The sequence below is a fragment of the Panthera leo genome, chromosome A2 (genome assembly GCF_018350215.1).
Source record: "Panthera leo isolate Ple1 chromosome A2, P.leo_Ple1_pat1.1, whole genome shotgun sequence".
In the NCBI taxonomy this organism is placed as follows: Eukaryota; Metazoa; Chordata; class Mammalia; order Carnivora; family Felidae; genus Panthera; species Panthera leo.
Genome location: NC_056680.1, coordinates 114,648,484 through 114,671,095, shown reverse-complemented (window position 1 = coordinate 114,671,095; position 22,612 = coordinate 114,648,484). Strand labels below are relative to the sequence as shown.

The window sequence follows — 22,612 nt, the reverse complement described above, 5'->3', positions numbered from 1 at the left end:
ATCTTGATATCTAAACACCATTCTCCAATAAAAGGAACCAGGGTTCTGGAGAGTGGTGGATTCCAGGATGAAGATAGGGAAAAAGATGATCCTGGAATTTTTGGTCATGCCAGAAAGTAAAGAAATGCTCAAAAAATAAATGGGGAGGGGCGCCTGGGTGGCGCAGTCGGTTAAGCGTCTGACTTCAGCCAGGTCACGATCTCGCGGTCTGTGAGTTCGAGCCCCGCGTCAGGCTCTGGGCTGATGGCTCGGAGCCTGGAGCCTGTTTCCGATTCTGTGTCTCCCTCTCTCTCTGCCCCTCCCCCGTTCATGCTCTGTCTCTCTCTGTCCCAAAAATAAATAAAAGACGTTGAAAAAAAAAAAATTTTTTTTAAAAATAAAAATAAAAAAAAATAAATGGGGATATGTTTTAAAAGGCACAACAGCCTATGTGAATAATCTCCTGATGCCCAAAGCTGCAACAATGTAAACAACAAAATAAGTAGTGATAGTGCTGTATTATAGCCCATGGAATAAATAACCATGAGTCCATATTAACCTAAATAATTGAGTAAATGATTGGAGAAGATACAGCGCTTCCTCACAGAAGAATTCCAATTAATACATGCAGAAAGCATACGAAAAATTAAAAAAATCATCATTAGACAATGACTACAGTAATAAATAATAAAATTTGTGGGTGAAAAGTTGAAGAGAAATACAACTAGACAATCTTAATATATCTCCCTCTAAAACATTTATTTATTTATTTATTTATTTTCAGGGGGGGAGAGAGAGAGAGGGGGAGGGAGGGAGGGAGAGGGAGGAGGGCACAAGTGGGGGAGGGGCAGAGCGGGGGGGGGGGGTGGGGAGAGAGAATCTCAAGCAGGCTCCACACTGTCAGTGCAGAGCCCAATACAGTGCTCAAACTCATAAACCATAAGATCATGATCTGAGCCAAAGCTGGACGCTTAACTGACTGAGCCACCCAGGCACCCCTAAAACACTTATTAATTACAAAAGGAAAAACAGTAACTTTAAAGTGAAGAAACCCAGCAGATAGCACCTTAACCAAGTGGATAAAGGTTAACATTATCAATAATGATTTATCAATATCATGAATCCCCAAGATAATGCACTAGAAAGAACAAAGTATCATTTCTGTAGTATTACAGCCAATCTATTTATGAAAAACCATCAAACAAATCTAAGAGATGTTGTATAAAATAAGTGACCAGTACTCATCAAAACTTTAAACTGAGAAATAGTCTATAAGTGACCAGTACTCATCAAAAATGTCAAAATCAGTAAAGACAAGGATAAATAAAAGAACAAACCAAAGTTAGAAGAAACTAAAAAAACATGACAACTAAATACAATGAGGGATCCTAGACTAGAAAAAAAGATGGGAGCACCTGGGTAGCTCAGTTGGTTAGGCATCCGATTCTTGATTTTGGCTCAGGTCATGATCTCACAGGGTTCGTGAGATCCAGCCCTGAGTGAAGCTCCTTGCTCACAGTGCAGAGCCTGCTTGGGATTCTCTCTCTTCCTCTCTCTCTCTGCCCCTCTCCCACTCACGCATGCATGCGCTCACACTCTCTCAAAATAAATAAAACATTTTTTTAATTTAAAATGGAATTTAAAAAAAAAGACAATGAAAAAACTGTTGAAAGTTGAATACAGGCTGCAGCTAATTATCTGGCTTTGTTTAACTGTATTATGGTTATGTAAAATGTTAGCAGTACTGGAAGCTACATGAAGGGTATAAAGAAAGACTCTGTACTAATTTTATGACCTTCCCATAAATCTAAAGTTATTTCAAAATAAATAATTAAATGTACATATATGTTCTTAATATAGCAACAAAATATTTTGTAGCTGTATGACTAAAATAAGGAAATATCTTTCTTTCAAAAAAAGGTGAAGGCCACTTAGGATTCCTTCAGCTGCTACTCATTCCACTTGGCCTACCAAAAATTCTCATATAAGTGGCCTATATGGCAGAAATCCATGGAGTCAGAAAAACAGAGAGTATAGGTGAGAAGAACTTCATCTTGATCAGCCTCCACATATTTGTGAATATTTATTCTTTATTTATATCCCATTCCAACTCCAGTCAAATTTTATAATTTGCTTCTTGAAATAATCATTCAATTCATATGAATGCCATTAGTAGCTTTAACTCTTAATCTTTTCATACATTTATGACATGTTTCATAACTTCTTAAAATGTTTAAATTTCTACAAGGCCTCCACTTCATGGTTGATATCAGAGGTTGGCAAATTTTGGCCTCCACCACTTGCTTTGGTAAATAAAGTTTTAATGGATCACAGCCACATCTATGTACTGTCTTCATAAGCCTTTGCACTACAACAGCAGAGCTGACAGAGTTGAATAGTTACTATAGACTATATGGCCCACTATCCTTAAAAATATTTACAATCTAATTTTTTACAGGAATAGTTTGCTGACTCCTGGTTTAAATAATAACTCCAAATTCGGGTGCCTGGTTGGCTCAATCGGTTAAGCATCCGACTTCGACTCAGGTCATGATCTCACAGTTCGTGGGTTCAAGCTCCACATCAGGCTCTCCATTGTCAGCGTGGAGCCTGCTTCGGATCCTCTGTCTCCCTCTCTCTCTGCCCCCCCTTGTTGGTTCTCTCTCTCAAAATAAATAAATAAATTTTAAAAATTAAAAAATAATAACTCCAAATTCAATCAACAGCTTCACAAAAAGGTCAGTTGAAATCAAAGTCTACAGCTGCACTGATCAATAGGCAATACCCTCCTGAAATGTAGCTAGTCTGATTTGAGATAGAGTATACTGTAAATCTAAAATACACATCAGATTTCAAAACTTAATATGAAAAGGAAAATAAAATACTTGTAAATATATCTGTGTTAACTGCATTTTGAAATATTTTGGATATATTGAGTATATTAAAATTTATTTCACCCTTTCTTTTTAGGTTTTCATGAGTCTGCTAAATTTTAAATTGCTTATGTGGCTCACACATTTCTACTGGACAGTGCTGGTCTAGAAAATCTTATTTAAGCTATGAGCTTAAACATATCTATCATCTAACCTGGGACATTGTTGAGTGACACAGTTGCTATTAATACAGAGACAACATGCATAAAACATTTGGGTAGAATATATTTGCATAAGCAGAAAATATTTGCATAAGCAGAAATACAAATTTACCACAAGTTTTCTATGAATACCACCCTTCCACAGTGTTTTCTATATAGATATAAGAACAGTGGTTAATCGAATTCTTCTACAACTTTTCTTCTCGTAAATTCTATTTCCTATATCACCAATTTGCTCCACCACCACAAGAGAGTTCTCATACTGCAGTTCTTACAGAAAAATGCCATACCTTTCCCTCCCATATTATGTGTAGTTCACGAAATTAAAAACTAGTGAGTAATTGTGTAATTAGAGGAATTCACCTTTTTAAATTCTAGAACACAAGCATTTTGGTACTTTGCTTTATATTTAAACCTAAGGAAACTTATCTGACTTGAAGTCCGTAGAAAACTATAAATGTTCCACTAGTGTTTCCAACTTCATGATGAAAAAGAGATTATATGCCAAATTCAAAGTTAAAGTATTTAAAAAAATTACATTAAAAAGGTAATATCTTTCAAGAAACAATCTTATAAAAGACCCCTAGATGGGGCTATAACTTCACAAATACAAGTTTCTTAGCGCATTCAGTAATTTATGCAGCCTAGATTGTTGGTGTTAAATTGAGTGTAATTCTGAAACCACAACTATAATCTTGCCGCTTTCTTTCTTTTTTAACTCAGTGCATTATAAGCATACTACTCATAACTCAGGTAGTAAGTCCCAGCTGTAACCAGTGCGCTTCCAAAAATGGCTTGTGTTAAATGTTCAATAATTAGGCACTGAGAATGACAAGGATATCTATATTCTGGGGTTTTTGTTTTTGTTTCTGTTGAGCAGGACCTGGGTTGGTGGAGGAAAGGGATGGGGAAAGAAATCAACCAGGCTATTTACCTGGGCCCAAAATGTTACCGCATCTTCCACATGACTTCCAACCACATCTTCAACTAAAACCAAATCAAAATGCAAAGAAAATTAGAAATTAATCAAGATTATCTAGCTCTTACATCCAAAAATAATTTTTAGTGTCAGTACCTTTATTGTAATGTGTATCTTCATCCATCTGGGCAATTCCTGAAAAACTAAAACAATTCAATACCTTAAATTAAGTTCTAATAATCTGTCCATTCACAGTAAATCAAGAAAGACTAAACTATATAATGTTCAAATTCCTGCAAGTATGTTTTGTTCCTAAATAAAGTTATCAAAATTCAACCTCTATATCAAACATGACCTGAGAGATTTTCTCCAATAATTCTTGTCTTGAGTATACTGTACTCTGCCATTTCATCATATACAATCTCCATCTTTTGAAATTATCTCTTTTAGCCAAGATTTTACAAATTTACACTGAAGTAGATATCTAGACACATTCTAGTCAGTTACATAAATCAATACTTCAGAACAATATGCATATTCTTTCAAAAAAATTGATGCCCTCCCAAAAGGAGAGCAGGACTTCTACAATTCAAACAAAAAGAAACACTACAAATATATAGAGACCAAACGCTTCAGACTGGTAATCAATTTTATTTAAAAGATACAGTGATTTCTATTTTTGAAGAGATATTTCAATTAAAGACTGCAAAATCAAATCAAATTTTGCCTATTACTTCAAAACTAATTTTCATTATATAGTATTATACGTTCTAACTCCAAAATATTTCAAAATAAATGTCTACACGTTTATAACTTTATCATTAATATACTAGAATACTGCCCTTTACATAAATGTTAGTTCTTGGAAGGAAACAGAAAACAGACTTTTTAAGAGCTTTAAAAGTTACCGAAGAACTGTGTTACACCAGAGTTTCAAACGCTCCCTCAAGTACTTACAGAAAGAGAAAAATTGTCCCAGGTTAAAAAAAAAAAAAAAAAAGTCAAAAATTTTAAACTTTTATTCTTCTGGTTTTTGTTATACCTTATATAGTTTTTTCACATACATTAAGCTGCATGAAAAGGTGTTCAAAATACGTATCCTACCTCCACTACTGGTCAAAAATACTTTTTTATTTAATAGAGCAAAAAGTCGTAAAACCAAGATGAAATGTTGAGAGAGACTGTATTTCTCTGTAAGCCATTGGCTTAGATTTAGTAAAACTGAAAATATCTGGAAATGCCGAGAAGCTGTATGGTTCATCATAAAATCTGATTTTAAAAGGGGTCAAAAAGACTTTCCCGCGATGATTATGAAGAAACCGGCGCTGTACCCGCTTCCAGCAAAAGTGGATTACCAGATGGCACTTCCAAATCTCCAATTCGTGGCAAAATTCGGAATAAGTGAGTCCAGGTTGCCCCTTGACACCTATTTTCTGAGGGATTTTGAAGTTTAAATGGCACAGAATTTGCGGGAAGAGAATTCCACCCCACAACAGGCCTGCAAATCCCCATCTTCACCGAGACTACGTAGGCCCAAGTTATTTGTAAACAGGTTTCGCCTCGCAGCCCTGCACTCAAAACCGGGGGTGCCCGGCACCCTCAGAAATAGGTGGGCGGCTCCAAGGCGAAGGAAGGCCGGGAAATGGGCCTTACCCCATACTTGGGAGCCCTAAACGGCAAGCAGAGGTGAAAAGACGGTCCTTGCGGCGGCTACAACCGCACCTACCAAAAAGACTACCACTGACCTCACACTTTCCACCACAGAAGCTCCAGAAAAGTGCCCCTGACCCCACATGCTGGGCCCTCAGCCCTCCGCCGCCCGCCACCGCGGCTTGCCGTCAGCCCGCCGTCGCGCACGTGCAGAGAGACTTACCGCGCTTGCCTAGGTCGCTCAGGCCCCGCACTGCGCTTGCGCCCACGTTGCTGCGCCATCACCCTGGCTTTTCGGGAGCCGCTGCTTGGTTCACGTGGCCGCCAAAGCCTGGGGCCTGAGGCACGGCGTGCTGGGCGGGGCCACGCACGGGGAACGCTGCGCACAGAGGCTGCAAGTGCGGGGATTCCTGAGCTTCCGCGCTCCACGCGCGCTGTCAGGTGGGAGGTTAATTTTACAAGGCTTCAAATAATGACGGAAGAGAGTGGTTTGGATTCCACAGTCTACTAATTTGCTCATATTGATTTAAATTTTAAAACAACCGAAATAGAAGAATCCCAACATTTGTTATACAAGTTGGAAAATAAGTAAATGAAATGTGACTTTTAAATCAGTAGCTTTACAAGCACTTCCCAGCCAAACCTTGGCATCAGATCTTTCTCTTGTTGCGGCCTTTTTTCAGGACAATAAGGAACAAAAATTAGTAGAGCTTAGCTGTTATATGCACCTATTTGTGGCAAACTTTGCACAACAGTTGAAAGTTATCTCTGTTGGGCGCCTAGGTGGCTCAGTGGGTTGAGCTGGGTTGAGCCCTGGTCTCTTGATTTCAGCTCATGTCACGTGAATTTAGCATGAGCTCATTTAACATTCTCATTCTCTCTCTCTCTCTCTCTCTCTCTCTCTCTCTCTCTCTCTTCCTCTCTCTTCCTCTCAGAATGGAGCCCATCTCTGGGCTTGATTTCACAAACTGAGATCATGACCTGAGCCAAAATCAAGAGTTGGAGGCTTAATCCACGGAACCACCCAAACACCCCATCCCTGTTAATTTTTAACAGCTTTACTGAGGTATGATTAATGTCCAGTAAACTGCAGTTATTAAAAGTATGCAATTTTATAGGTGAACATATGTATACAACTGTTGAAATCATCCTCACAATCAAGGTAACATTTCCTTCACCACCTTCAAAAGTATCCTCATGCCCCAGAAAAATACTTGGCTTCCCCCCCCCCCCACCCCCACTCAAAGTGACAGGTTCTGCTTTCTGTCACCATACATTAGTTTGCATTTTCTGGAATTTGATGTTAATGAAATCATGCACTATGTATATTCTGTCTGGTTTCTTTCACTCAGCATAATTATTTTCAGATTCATCCATTTTGTCATGTGTATAAACAGTTTATTGCCCATTATTGCTGAGTACTATTCCATTACATGAATATAACACAATTTATCTACCTTTTAATAGATATTTAGATTGTTTCCAGTTTGGGATTGTTTCAAATAAAGCTGCTACGAACATTCATGTGCAAGTTTTTGTATGGGCATATGCCTTCATTTCTCCCAGGTTAATACCTAGGAGTAGAATGTTTGGGTCATATTATTGCATGTGTTTAAATTTTTAAGAAACTCCTAGACTATTTTCACAAAATAGTTTTACTATTTTATATTCCCACACCAGTGTTTAAGAGTTCTAGTTGCCCCGTATCCTAATCATCATCTTATACAGTCTGTTGTTATTTTTAATGTTTATTTTTGAAAGAGAGAGAGAGAGCATGGAGGAGGGGCAGAGAAAGAGTGAGACACAGAATCTGAAGCAGGCCCCAGGCTCTGAGCTGTCAGCACAGAGCCTGACTCAGGGCTCGAACTCATGAACCGTGAAATCATGACCTGAGCTGAAGTTGGACACACGACCGATTGAGCTACTCACGTGCCCCATATATAGATTTATTTTTCTTTTTCTGTATTTTTATTTTTATTTTTTTAAGTTTACTTACCTTATTTTGAGAGGGGGGGAGAAAGCAGGGGAGGGGCAGAGAGAGAGAGGGAAAGAGAGAATCCCAAGCAGGGTCCACACCAGCAAGGCAGAGCCCCAGTCAGGGCTCAAACTCACAAAGGATGAGATCATGACCTGAGCCAAAATCAAGAGTAAGTTGCAAAAAAAAAAAAGAGTCAGGATGTTTAACCGACTATATATGGTCCATGTTTTTAAGTTTAGACATTTATGTACAATAGCATCTCCTTGTAGTTTTAATTTCCATTTCTCTTGACTAAAAATGTTGAGCATCTTTTCATGTTTATTTCCCAACCATACAACTTCTTAGGTAAAGTGTTCAAACTTGTTCCCATTTTTTAACTGAATTCTTTCCTTATTGAGTTTTGCAGTTTGTTACATACTGCGGATATAACTCCTTCAAATTTGCAAATATTTTCTCGCAGTTTGTGGCTTATTTTTTCATTCTCTAAAAAGAGTATTTCAAACAGCACAAGTTCTTGATTTTGATGAAGCCCAATTTATAAGTTTTGTCTTTTATGGATCATGCTTTTGTGTTGTATCTAAGAAATCAGTGGCTAACCCAGTTCACAAAAGCTTCCTATATTTTCTACTAGAAATTTTACATGTTTAGGCTTTGTTTAGATCTATAATTCTTTTTGAGTTCATTTTTGTATAAGATGCAAAGCATGAATCAAAGTTTATACTTTTGCATTTGGATGTCCAGTTTTTCCACCACCATTTGTTGAAAATGCTATTATTTTTCCATTGAAGTGCCTTAACATCACTGTCAACAATCAACTGACCAGGGGTCCCTGGCTGGCTCAGTCAGTTGTCTGACTTTGGTTTTGGCTCAGGTCAAAATTTCACGGTTTATGGTTTTAAGCCCCGAATTGGGCTCTGGGCTAATGGCGTGGAGCCTGTTTGGGATTCTCTCTCGTGCGTGTTCTCTCCCCCTCCTCCCCCCGCCCTGCTCACTCTCTATCTCAAAAATAAATAAACATTTTAAAAAAATCAATTGACCATATATGTGTAGGACTATTTCTGAATTCTCTATTCTGTTACATTAATATATTTGCTTTAGTCTAAAAACACACCATCTTGATTATTGTAGTTTTATAATAAGTATTTAAGACTTATTATAGGCAAATACTTATTATAAGGCAGGTACTGTAAGCCTTCCAATATTGTTCTCTTTCAAAATTGTTTTAGCATTGCAGTTCTGTGTGAATTTTAGAATTAACTTGTCAATGTCTACACACACAACACATACACAAAGTCTGCTGAGATTTTTATTGGAATTACATTTAATCTATACACTGAGAATTGACATCTTAACAATATTGAGTCTTCTGATCTATGAACACTGTGTATATATCCCCATTTTTTATATATTACTTTATTTCTCTGAGCAATATTTTGTATTTTTCAATGTTTTTTCAATGAACAAATTTTTCAATGTACAAAAGGTTTTGTACATCTTTGTCTAATTTATCCCTAAGAATTCTTTATGCTATTGTAAATGTTATTATTTTCTTGATTCCAATTTCTAGTTGTTTTGTTGATAGTATATAGAAATATAATTTTTGTATATTGATCTTATTTTCTGCATCCTTGCTAAATTCACTTATTTCCGGTTTTTTTAGTATATTTAATAGAATTATCTGCATATAAGTCACACGCAAATGAAGACTTTTACTTTTGCCTTTCCAATCTGGATATCTTTTCTTTTATCTTTCCTTATAGCAATGGCTAGAACCTCCAGTATGTTGAATGCAAGTGCCAAGAGCAGCCATCCTTGCCATGTTCCTCATCTGAGGAGGAAAGCGTTTGCCTTTCAGCATTAACTATGATGTCAGCAGTGGCTTTTTAGTAAATACCCATTATCAGATTGAAGAAATTACCTTAATTCTTAGTTTGCTGAGAGTTTTTGTCTTGAATGTGTGTTGAATTTTGTCAAGTACTCCTACATCTATTAAGATGGTCATGTGGTTCTTTTTTAGTTTGTTAATATGATGAATTATATTAATTTTCATGTTAAGACAACCTTCCATTCCTTGGAAAACACCCATTCAATCATGAAATATTATCCGTTTTACATATTCTTAGATTTGCCAAAATTGTTAAGAATTTTTGTGTCTATGTTTGAGAGGAATTAGTCTGAAACTTTCTTTTCTTGTGATGTCTTTGTCTGGTTTTCATATCGGAGTAATGCTGGCCATATAGATTAAGTTGTAAAGAATTCCCAACTTTAATTTGCTGGAAAAGGCTATATAGAATTAGTCATCTTTGCTCCTTAAATGTTTGGTAAAATTCACAGTACAGCCATCTGGGCCTGGAATTTTCTTTGTGGGAAGATTTTTAAGTATAAATCAGTTCTTTAATTGATATATGAGCTAACAGCATACAATAAAGGGCTAAACAGGTTATCTATTTATTATTGAATGAGCTTCAGTTTTTGTATTTCAGGGAATTTATCTATTTCAGTCTAAGTTGTCAAATTCATTGGCATAAAGTTGTTTATCACATTCCCTTATTATCCTTCTAATAGAACATATAGTGATGTCATAACTCTCATTCCTAATATTGGTGTTTTGTGTGTTCTCTTTCTTTCTAGCCTTTGCTGATCAGTCTGGTTATAGAGGTTTATCAATTTTATTGGTCTTCTCAAACAAACTGTTTTGTTTTATTCATTTTCTCTATTGCATTCTGTTTTATATTTCTGCTTTGGTCTTTATTATTTCCTTTTTCTTTTTTTAGTTTTCATTTTCTCTTCTTTCTCCAGTTCCTTAAGTTGAAACTGATTTGAAATCTTTCTTCTTTTCTGATATAGGCATTTGATGATATAAATTTTCCTCTAAATACTGTTTTAGCTAAATCCCACAAATAGTTTCATTTTCATTCAGTTAAAAGTATTTTGATTCCTTTTTTTACTTTTTTCCTCTACCCATGGATTATTTAGATATTATATAACTTAGAAATTTTTGGAGATTTCCCAGATATATTTGTTACTGATTTCTAATTTAATTCCATTGTGATCAGAAGACATCATGACCTGAATTATCTTAAAAGTATTGAGACTTGTTTTGTGACCTAGAGTGTGGTCAATCTTAGTAAATGTTTCATGTGCATTAAAAAAAAATGTGGGTTGAGTGTTCTGTAAATGTCAATTACATAAAGTTGGTTAATAGTTGTTCAAGTCTTCTATATCCTTACTGACTTTGTGCCTATATAATGCTTTGGTCAAGGGAGGCCCCTGGGTCATTGACTCTGACCCAAACCTACAGCATCTGAACAGTATCTGGGGCATGAAGCAAGTGTTGTCAATGTAGGCTCAAGGACTCTATCAGCTTCTAAGTAGAGTATATCTGTCCCAATTATATATATTTAGGTACTTTAGAAATAAACAAAAAGTGGGGCCAGATACATTATACTCACTGGGACAGACTTTGGTTAGGACTCCATTTATCACTGGGTTGCATACAACCAGAGGACCACAATGGTGTTTTGGGTTCTTTGGGATCCATATGAGCTCAGATGCTATATCCAAAAGTCCTTGGTTGAAAAATCTGAGTATTCCTCTTTCTCCACTGCATAGTTACACTAATGGGTGCCTCTCTGGGGCAAGTATATACATGATGTTTATCATGTATACTGGAGGACCCCTCCTCAAGGGAATCTGGGCTCTCCCTTCTATGAGTGGGCTCTAGATCTGACCTACCTGAAGTCTGAAAACTAGGTGAAGAATACAGTAGTTACACAAGTGGATTTACAAATCAAATAACAACCTAATCAGCTGTCCTTCTATCTTGCCCCTTGGAACACCACGATTTTAAATTCCTTCACAGATCCATGCCTTGGTATCCATTAATTATGTCCACTGGGCATCTGACAGTTCAGTTCCACAACCTGGCCTTCAACTGCATCCCATCATCTACATTGATATCAAGGAGCCCAAGATCATGGCAGCATCTTCTACCATCAATTCTAGCCTGTAGATGTCAGCCACAGCCAATCTTCTCAAAATTGCCAGTATACTCTTCACCATTACATTTTTTATTGCCTTAATTGTGAGTGTCATCTGAGCCTTCACAGGGAAAATGTTCAAGTGGTAGCTTCTGAAGTTTCAAACAACACATCCATTCTAACATTGTGACTTCATTGAGTTTTGTGACCCCTTCCTCAATACCATGCCAGATGAATTCTAGCATTTCCACCATATCTTCCAGATGCCACCCTAGCAGTGTTAGGACCAACTCCAGATATCTAAGGCATTAAAACCCAAGTTAGGAGTTTAAGTGCTACCATGTTACTCTCTCCTATCAAGCCATATATTCCATCCCCCTCCAACACCTTCAAGACCTACTCCCGGGCATATTTCCCAGGTTCCTGCCAATACATTTTAAGAAGAACCTGCAGTTCATTCAGTTGTAACTTATCCTCCTATAGGAAGGACTGTATTTCCCCACTTAGGGTATGCTGAGACCTGATCCTAATTATCAGTTTGGAGTAAGGAGAGGTAGCAGGGGTGGGTCTTGAGGAGGGCAAGTATCATCTTACAATGCAAGTGCCCCCAATAAATTCTATGCAGGATCTCCAAACAAGTGTACACTGATCTCCATCAGCAAAGTGGAGGAGAAGAGTCTGCTTCTGTGGCTCAGAGAACCAAGGGAACATCAGAGTTCAAGTTTCTCAGGCTCACCAACACAAATATTCCCATTCTATGATCCAAGGTTCTAATCTTTTCCTGTAAGCATGCTGACTTTGCTGGAGGAGACGATTGAGGCTGTGCATTCAGTTTCCTTTGTGGCCTTGCCACCTTTACTATTTGGGCTGGATCATCAGCACAGATTGCCAGCGTCTGCAGATGAGATTTTTCCTTAAAGGGTGCTATGGAGGCAGCACTCAGGCTTTCACAGCATACCTTGACTTAAATAGCTAACATGAACCTATGCCATTTTCTTTTTTCAAGCTTGTTAAAGCAGTTAACAATAGCTAACCAACATCTCCAGCTTTATAATTTCCATTAGTCTCATTTCACTGTAATGCCACAGCTACTGTGTAACCTAACACTTCACCTTCCACCTACACTCTACCCAAATCCAATTCAGAAACTGTGACGCATCCCCATGACAGAAGTTATCACTACACCACTTACCACTAGCTATTGGGTCTTTGTTATCATCAGTCCAGTGAATGATCCAGTCACAGAATCCAAACCAGAGGGTTTGCTTTTTAAGGCCATTCCTGGTACCCATCTTGGCCTGGGTTTACCAGCCACCCAAAAGCAAAGCCTAAGACAAATACTCACATACAGGTATTTATTTGAGAAGTAATCTGAGGGAATCAGAGAGAAGGATCAGAAAGGGAGAAGTTAGAGAAAGCTAACATAACAATATATTATGGAGTTGGTCACAGCTATGGGTGACTGGTGCTCAATCCCACAGGATTTTCTGAGGAAGCTTATAAAAGGCATCTCAGAACTATCTTCCTAGGAGATGGAAGAGAGCATTTACCCATTAGTCAAGGATGGTCCTGAGGTCATTAATTCCCCCATATATTTCATACATCTATGATGCATCCCAAGTCACAGTGTCAGAAGATCCCTGGAGAAAAAAGCGAGAGAGTCATGAAATGCTCCCAAGATGAAATGCCATCAAATGAAATTTGTACTTTTGTCCATAAGAAGCTGTCAGAGTCTGCCTCAAACTGTTTCACAGCAGTAATGGAGTAAGAGGTGGGGCCAAGAGGATTTGAAGTAGCACACGAGAAGTGTCAATACAGTTATATACAACCCATAGTTAACAAAACAACTTAAAAAATCAGTAGACACCACTAGAAAATGATTATATAATTTTAAAATATAGGTTTTTATTTAAAAACATAAATCAAGATTACAAAGCTTAAAAAATAAAAAATCAAGATTTTAACTTACTCATTTTAAGCAGTGGTCAAAACCCTCAATAACATATTTAATTTTCTAAATAGCCTTAAAAAGATAATGTATGACAGACTAAAAACAGTTACTGTATTTTCTGGTTTTGACTAATATGAAAATAACCTCATTTGTTAGGAGAGACAAAAAGTATATACAAGATATGAAATCATGACTTTTGACAGAAGTAATATAAAGTATTTTCACTTGTTTAAATAAATTAAGAAAACAACAATGGGGCGCCTGGGTGGCTCAGTTGGTTGAGCGTCCGACTTCTGCTCAGGTCATGATCTCACGGTTCGTGGGTTCGAGCCCCGCGTCAGGCTCTGTGCTGATGGCTCAGAGTCTGGAGCCCGCTTCAGGTTCTGTGTCTCCCTCTCTCTCTGCCCCTCCTCCACTCACACTCTGTCTCTCTCTCTCTCTCTCTCTCTCTTGATCTCTCAAAAATAAATATTTAAAAAATTTTTTTTAAAAATTAAGGAAACAACCAAAATGACATTTTTACATAGTAAAAGAAGTAAATAATTTGGGAGAAAATAAACTATTATTGTATTTAAATAAACACAAACAAAACCTATTTGGATGATGGTTTTAATTTGGTAGTCTTCATGAAGGTTTTGTACTTGATGGCAACGGTGCTTTTCCTTTCTGCTTAGCAACCTTTTCCATTTTTATCTGTAAAATTAAAATATTTGTTGATACAATAATATATAAAACATCCTGAAGAATAAAAGGTTGTACACACCTTATTTGGATTCATGTCTCATTTATCACAGCCATTTCACACAGTTACTTAGCAATTCTTAAGCTGCTAAATTCTAAAGCCAAAATCTAATAGTTAAAGGGACCTAACTGCATTTTTAAACTGTGGTTTGATTTCAACTTTACATAAGCATTTTAATAAAAATAACATAGTGAATATTGCTTTGAGAAAATTACTAAGTGTATTTTAACTTCCACTTAAAAACTGTCTTACAAAAGCTTAAATACCTAACCATACATCCAGCCTATGCATATTCCCTACAGAATATACCTAATGCAGCTGAATTATCTCTGGCACATGGGCTACTGTAAGGACAGTTTCCTCTAATTCTGGTTTTCACATTTCCACAGTTACATCCCTGAAGGCTCCACTATAACTGAAGCAAAGAAGCAGCTTGCATTCCCTAGTAGTGGCTAAACCCCTTCCATGGGAAAAAAGGTCCCAGAGAACAGAGAGCCCACTTGCCTCTTACAATTCCCAGAGGCAACACCACTGCCTTCTCTCTGCAAGAGAAAGGGGGACAAAATATGGGGCATGATAGGTGGAGGCAGGGCCTCCTACCTTCTAAGGTGATAGGAATAATATCAAGAAACCAGAAGGGACCTAGTACCCAATCTTATCAAATTGCAAATCATAACATCCCAATACTAAAATGTTTATATCTTACATTTGTCTCATCCCCATTTTTTCCCCTCTCTCTCCTCTCTGAGTTGGTTAGGACCTGATTCAGAAATCATACACTCAGGGGTGCCTGGGTGGCTCAGTTGGTTAAGCATCTGACTTTGGCTCAGGTCACAAACTCATGGTTCGTGGGTTCGAGCCACGCATTGGGCTCTGTGCTGACAGTACAGAGCCTGCCTGGGATTCCCTCCCTCTCTCTCTCTCTCTCTCTGCCCCTCCCCCACTTCCTCTCCCTCCCTCTGTCTCAAAAATAAATAAATAAGCTTTAAAGGAAAAAAAAAAAGAAATCATACATTCATATCACTCTTACACACTGGATCAGTCAGCAGGTCATCTGAAGGACCTCCAAAAAATACCCTATATTAAGGCAAAGATTATAGGCAAAGATTATAAAAGCGTATTTGAATCTTTACCATTTATTAACTATTTGAGACAAGCTATATAACCAATAATTTTCTCATTTGTAAAAAAAAAAAAGGTCATAATAATAGGTGGTTCTCAGGGTTGTTCTAAAGGTGTAAATAAGATCGTATATATAAAGATCTAGGTACTTAATAAGCAGTCAACAAATCCTTTCCCCTCATTTAGGACCAAGTGTTAGCTTTATGTAATATCAAAAAAGAGAGAAAATGCTAAACAACCAAACAAAGCTAAAGCAGGGTTTCCTCACTTAAAATAGCACTTAGCAAATACATCCTAGTCTAGTGTCTAGTGTCTGAAGAGCAAAGATATCTCCCCCTTCCTTTTTTCTTTTCAATTTCCTGGCACTAATAGCAATAGCACCTTGCACCTAGTTGGCCTTTGATACTGTTTCCTTAATAAAATTCTCCTCTCTTGGGGATAGGAGACCAAGGGTCATCCACAATGGAAGAAAATAACTTGACCTAAGATATAAAAGAAGCAATGAAGCAACTCTTCAATAATATCTAAAAGTAGTTAGTAAACCATGTTACCACAAAGGCATCAACTATCAAAGCCAACTCATATTTATCATAGATCCTTCCCCACACTAAATGTTACCAATGATTAGCAAAGGATACAAGCAAAAACCAGATACAGACATCGCATTGCTTTCTAAAGGGGCCCTGACCTATCAGATTGAGCTTCCTAGTTATCCCTTTTCCCTCAACAGTGCATGGAGTAAAATGCAAGTACTAATAATGTGTATAGTACATGTCAGCTCAGAAGAAGTTGTTTAGCTTTGAACTTCTTAGTTTTTATACTCCATTAATCACACAGGCTGGTGAGTTTATAAGCTGTGTCTCATAAATCCACAAATCACACAAGCTGGAGAGTTATAAACTACATCTCATAAATCCATAAATTCTATGTCTATTTATAATAAGTAGCCTGGATTGGCCAGGTATATCCTCTAAAACAATCATAGGTAAGAACTCCCCCCATTATCTTCCCACAAGCAAACACCAACTGGCATGTTTTCAAGGTAGTCAACACTACCCAGGCTTCTGGAGGAAGGAAGGAAGGAGTTCTAGAACACTGTTCCTCATGAGCCTAGGACGAAAAACTAAAATTCAGCTGTGCACCTGTGTATTCCAAGAATGGAGACTGATTTAATTCAAAAAGTCTATCCTTAATGATACTGTAAAAATAGCCTTTTCTTTCTTCACTCTGGCCATTTAATCTCCCTTCCAGAGATCCTACCACCACCTTTTACCTTTAGATGAGTACTTTCTAGTTAAGGTAGCCACTAGCCATACGTGGCCTACTGAGTACTTGAAATGTGGCTGGTGTGACTGAGGAAAATAATTTTAAGTTTCAGTTGATTTAAATTTAGATTTATAGAGCTACATATAATGAATAGCTACAGCACAGGTATAGAACATTTGCATCACTGCAAAAAGTTCTAGTTCTTTCTCTGCCTTAAATCATATCTAGGACACTCCCCCTCTGCTTCAAAATTCTTCATCAGGAAAACCAAGCTGATCTCTGCCCCCTACACCCTTCCTCTCCTCTTGGAAGGTGAATTTATTTAATGGTCTCCTTTTACCACCCTTCAGTTACTCAATAAGCTACAACAAAAAGTGACAAGAGTGTCTTTACTTTCTTATCACTTATTACCCAGTTGGAGAGATAATGAATAGCCACTGAACAACTATAAAATAATCCTAAGAAAAGCACTTTGGGGAATGTACCATATGGATGGATACCATTCCCCATACCTCATCAAACCAACACACTTTCATCTGGCAATAACCAAAAATAAAGCTATCAGACATGAACACTGCCAAGAAACGCATCAAATGTGTAAGTATATGAGATGTATGAAAGTGATGATCAATCAATAAGTGTTTACTTTTTCAATTTTCCATAAATATTTATTGAAAAGTTATTATGTGCAATGCACTGTAGTTAATTCTGAAGAAAATATAAAAAGGAACGAAATACTGTTTATCCCTAAGGAGTTTATAGTGTGGTGGAGAACTGATGAAAATTATCACTAGTGAAAGCTGGGAAAACATCAATACTACAGTTGCTGAGCTCTCAGGATCGCTAACATACATTTAGGTTTTGTGTTCTGTTTCTTAAAGACTAATGGGTAATTTTAATTTGAGTCTAGATATACCTTGAATGCACTGAGAAGAAGAAATATTACATATTAAAATTTCAAGATTAAAAAAAAAGAATTCAAGATACACGTAATTTACAAATCTGCTGATGGTTGGTGTTTATTATTGACGATTTTATTTGTATATTTAATCAATCTTTATGACCTTCATAAATTAGCATATTAGATATCATATTATTCATTCATCCTGTTTCTCTCTGAATCATTCTAAATAAGCCTCAAGTCCTAATACAGCTATAAATAGAGACTTTATAAATTATTTTCAATGATAATCCACAATCAATATGTAATTCTATCTGTGTGTTTGTCACAAGTAAATGCTTAAAGTAAGCAGATTTCCCCACAGACTTACCCTTTCTTGGTATCGTCTTTCAAAGAAAGCCATATCATCCTCTTCAGGTCTCTTTAAGGAAGAAACTTGACCACTTGTACCTACTAATAAAGAAAAAAAATTCTATGTGATATATTTACATCATTATAAATTCTCCTGAAATTAAAAAAAAAAAAGAAAGAAAACTTTACTGTTACCAATGATGAATTCTTATTTTTCAAACCAGAATGGTCTAAATGGTAATTAATCCTACCACCTAATTATTTTTTAGAGTTCAGAGCATTGTAAGACAAAGTAATTTTTATTGGCAAACATTCTGCTAATGTCCAACCGGTTCATATTAAATAATACCATATAGCTACTTCACATAAGAGCACACTTTGCTTTCTTCAACGACATTTTAAATTTTATAGTGAAACTAGAAATTCATGTAACACCATAACCAATAACAGAGAAGTAATTACAGAAGGTCTATGCTATGGTCTGAATGTTTGTGTTCCCCTCAAATTCATCTGTTGAAATCATAATGCCTAGTGAGATGGTCTTAAGAGGTGGGGTCTTTGGGAGGTGTTAGGTCATGAGTGTGGAATCCTCACAAACGGGACTGGTGCTCTTACAGAGATCCCTCAACTCTTCCACTATATGAGGACACAATGAGAAGGGACCAGCTATGAACCAAGAAGAGGACCTTCACCGGAACACAACCATGCTGGTGCCCTGATCTTGGATTTCCCTACCTCCAGAACCATGAGAAATAAATTTTTGTTTATAAGCTACACAGTCTATGGTATTTTGTTACAGCCACCCAAATGGACTATGGCAGTGTGTATAAGCAACCAAGATACTACCTGCTTTGAAACTTTTCAAAACTAAAATAATTTTAACCATTTTCCATGGTATTCCTTTTTTTTTTTTTTTTTTTTTTTTTTTTTGAGAGAGAAAGAGAGCAGGGGAGAGGGGCAGAGGGAGAGACAGAATCTTAAGTGGGCTCCGTGCTCAGCACAGAGCCCGATGCAGGGCTAGATCCCACAACCCTGGATCATGACCCTGGATCAACCCTTGATCAAAATCAAGAGTCAGATGCTCAACCAAGTGAGCCACCCAGGCTCCCCTTTGGTATTCACTTTTTAAAGCTAAACAAGCAATAGTTTATGTTGTAAAAGGAATTTAAAATTGCTTCAGGAAGGAAAATCAGGATTTCATAAAGAAAACACTAAGGGCACTAAGAGCCTTGTTCCATGAAAAGTTCACCTTCATTTCAGGTGAATGTGCTGCTTGGGTCCTTTCATATTGAAAAAAGATTATCAACGTGAATACATGTTCTAGTTTTCAAAGCATATAAATTCACCTCAACCAGCAACACAAAAATCACCTAACTACAGACAATCAGCACAGAGTATAACCACACTCTGTCAACTATCTAACAAAAGCCTATTGAGAAAAGTAAGAAAAATGCTTAGAATATGTGCTGCCTATCCATTCATCTCAAAACTATGGGTCTTTCCCTGGATCATGTTGGACCATTTGAGCTAAGTCACTTGTAGAATCACCTTCGTTGAGTTGCATTTTAATGATATGTTACCATTTATCCGGTAAAACAGTATTTCACCACTTTTATCAAGGTGACTATCAGAAATGAGCAACCACATGCTGCATTTGCTGAAAAAAGTTTTCAAGGACCTTGGGCCACTGCATCATTGAGGTTCACACTATAGACACATCTTTAACATCTACCACTGGTGGGGTGCCTGGGTGGCTCAGTCGGTTGAGCATCCCACTTCAGCTCAGGTTGTGGTCTCACAGTTAGTGAGTTCGAGCCCTGCGTTGGGCTCTGTGCTAACAAACAGCTCAGAACCTAGAGCCTGCTTCAGATTCTGTATCTCTCTCTCCCCCTCCCCCGCTCATGCTCTGCCTCTCTCTCTCGGAAATAAATAAATGTTAAAAAATAATAATTATAAAATAAAATAAAATAAAATAAAATAAAATAAAATAAAATAAAATAAAATAAAATAAAATCCAGCACCAGTATACCTTTCATTAACACTGTGGAACTCACAATAATATGATGAGTCTTTCTAATAATGAAAAGTATTTGGCTGATCACACCTTTCTCTGTGCCTTGGATGCCACTACACTCAGTCAAAACTAAAGCTTAATTACATCATCAGCAATTATATCAACCTGGAAAGTTGATATAATTGTATCCTTTTTCTTGGTTTACATTTCTTACTTCTATCTATATTTTATCATTACTTTGCTGTGTGTTGTTTTTGTAAGTATGGAAGTAGCCCTAAAATCCCTTGTGGAGAAAGTCAGGGTACATGAAAAGATTATATGAAATTATTTTTAAAAAATCTCATTTAACAATACTTGCAAATATTAAATACCTAATGCACCATAAAAATTCCTTCTTCAGGGGCACCTAGGTGGCTCAGTCGGTTAAAGCGTCAGTTAAAGGCTCAGGTCATGATCTCATGGTCTGTGAGTTCAAACCCTGTATTGGGCTCTGTGCTGACAGTTCAGAGCCTGGAAACTACTTCAGATTCTGTATCTTCCTCTTTCTTTCTGCCCTCCCCTGCTCGTGCCCTGTCTCTCCCTGTGTGTGTCTCTCTCTCTCTCTCTCTCTCAAAAATAAACACTAAAAAAAAAAAATTCCTTCTTCAATGTTTTGTCTTGTTTTAATAAAGGAAACAGAATACAAGTGCTTAAAAATTAATAAAACTCATGTATATGTATAATGTATAATTTATATGTATATGCATAATTTATAAATGACAAAACCTTGCTAATTTATACTTACCACTGGATTACATCCTGATTGGGAGAGCCTGAAGGATCAAGGCAGTCCTCTAGAGGGCTCTCTTACTCAGACATCAAAACAATCACATGCAAAAATAAGGTTTTAAAACTTTAAATTATTGAATTATTAGAATACTCATAATGCTCCTGTTTAGAAATTTTGCCCACCAAAAGAAGTTTCTTGCTTTTTTCTCAGTGCATGGTTAATAAAAAAGTAAAATGACAACCAAATTATGGTAATACTGAAGAAAAAAAGATCTAAAAAATGAAATCAATCTACATTCTTATTTACCACATCCAAAAATATTTGTCAATTTATTTTCATTACCATCTGTTAGTGTTTCTGGAGAAGAACTAGATGATGCTTGAAATGCTTTCAGAAATGGGTGGTCCATGGCTGTAACTGGAGAGTCTAAAAATTCCATTGAAGGTGCACCTGATAACAAAATGCATGAAGAATGAAAATTAAATCTCTCTGTTAAAATACAAAAAAGTTATTTCCGTGCAAAATAAATTAGAACCTCAGCAGAATAATTAGAAAAATCCTTTCTATAAAAAAGAAATTTTTAGTTAAATTTTTATCTGCCATGTAAAGGGAATTAGGTAAAAGTATTTTTTTATTTCTCAGAGATCTTCTTCACAGAAAAAAATTATGCATGAATAAAACCTTAATATAGTCACAAAAACACTATCAAAAGCAAGTCATTCATGGGGCCTGGGTGGCTTAGTCAGTTAAGCATCCAACTTCAGCTCAGGCCATGATCTTGCTATTCATGGGTTCGAGCCCCACATCAGGCTCTGTACTGACAGCTCAGAGCCTGGATCCTACTTCAGATTCTGTGTCTCCCTCTCTCTGCCCCTCCCCTGCTTATGTGCATGCTCTCTCTCTCAAAAATACATAAACATTTTTTTAAAAATTTAAAAAGCAAGACATTCGTGACAAAGAACCTCTAGTTGAAGAGGGCAGAATAAGTGTGTTTTTACTCTGTTCCTCTCTAGGAAACCATCTCAAAACGAAGTATGAAAAATAAAGAAAAATTCAATTAAATAAAGATTCATCCACAAATTATGAATACCCATTGCTAACTACACTGACTTTTAAATCAAAAGTAAGTAAGCTGGGGGCACAGTCGGTTAAGTGTCCGACTCTTGATTTTGGCTCAGGTCATGATCTCACAGTCCATTAAGATCAAACCCCGCATGGGGCTCTGAATTGACAGTACAGAGACTGCTTGGGATTCACTCTCTCTCACTCTCTCTCCTTCTCTCTCTGCCCCTCCCCCTTTCATGCTCATTTGCATGCGCTCTCTCTCTCTCTCTCTCAAAATAAATAAACCTAAAAAAAAATCTTAAAAAAAATAAAATAAAATTGAGTACTTCCTTATAACCTAAACAATTGCTCATTTTGCAGATTCCTGTCTGTTCCTTCCCCAGCTCCTGTCTCATGTGGCTTGTAGGAATATAAGACAAGGGACTCAGGTCCACTCAGGTCCTTGTGCTGTCCTCTGGCTGCTGAATGCACTACTTATCTCAAATGCTCAAGGCTGGTAAGTGGTAATTTAGACCCACAGCTTGGTAGGTCCTAACGCGTGTTCTCACTAAAAGTCAGACGCCTCAATGCCTACAACTTCCTCTATTGAATCCCCCAGAGCTCAGGGGACCCACCTTTAGCTCGGCTCGGTGGCCCCTTGCTATGATAAATGTCAGAGCATGTCCACGGCCTAACAGCTCAACTGCCTGCCAACCACCCACTAGGAGTTGGAAATGATGGACTCCTTCTGCGTCATAAAGGAACCAAATTCCAGCAAGATACCATCTCTGTCCAGGACTCTACATAGCTAACAGAGCAGATGTCCCTCTGCCCCAGGCTCCCCTACATCTG

The 22,612-nt window shown here is 37.1% G+C and overlaps 2 protein-coding genes across 9 annotated transcripts in view; both read right to left on the bottom strand.

The window, feature by feature from the left end:
- Positions 1-5,974, bottom strand: part of STK31 (serine/threonine kinase 31) — a 76,129-nt gene extending 70,155 nt beyond the window's left edge. For 2 of the 3 annotated variants that reach the window (XM_042920309.1, XM_042920321.1), the window contains exons 1-3: positions 5,866-5,974; positions 4,149-4,195; positions 4,008-4,060 (exon numbers count right to left, since the gene is read on the bottom strand). In XM_042920309.1, the coding sequence (XP_042776243.1) occupies positions 4,008-4,060; positions 4,149-4,195; positions 5,866-5,924 (159 nt within the window). In that variant the 5' untranslated portion in view covers positions 5,925-5,974. Of the gene's footprint in view, positions 1-4,007; positions 4,061-4,148; positions 4,196-5,737; positions 5,829-5,865 lie in introns of those variants that run through there. The other variant, XM_042920315.1, reaches the window with a different exon arrangement.
- An 8,170-nt stretch (positions 5,975-14,144) lies between these two features.
- The window catches only part of FAM221A (family with sequence similarity 221 member A), a 75,978-nt gene continuing 67,510 nt past the window's right edge, over positions 14,145-22,612 (bottom strand). For 4 of the 6 annotated variants that reach the window (XM_042920229.1, XM_042920234.1, XM_042920252.1 and 1 more), the window contains 3 exons: positions 21,059-21,166; positions 17,953-18,035; positions 14,145-14,244 (listed from right to left, as the gene is read on the bottom strand). In XM_042920229.1, the coding sequence (XP_042776163.1) occupies positions 14,176-14,244; positions 17,953-18,035; positions 21,059-21,166 (260 nt within the window). In that variant the 3' untranslated portion in view covers positions 14,145-14,175. The other 2 variants (XM_042920258.1, XM_042920267.1) reach the window with 2 other exon arrangements.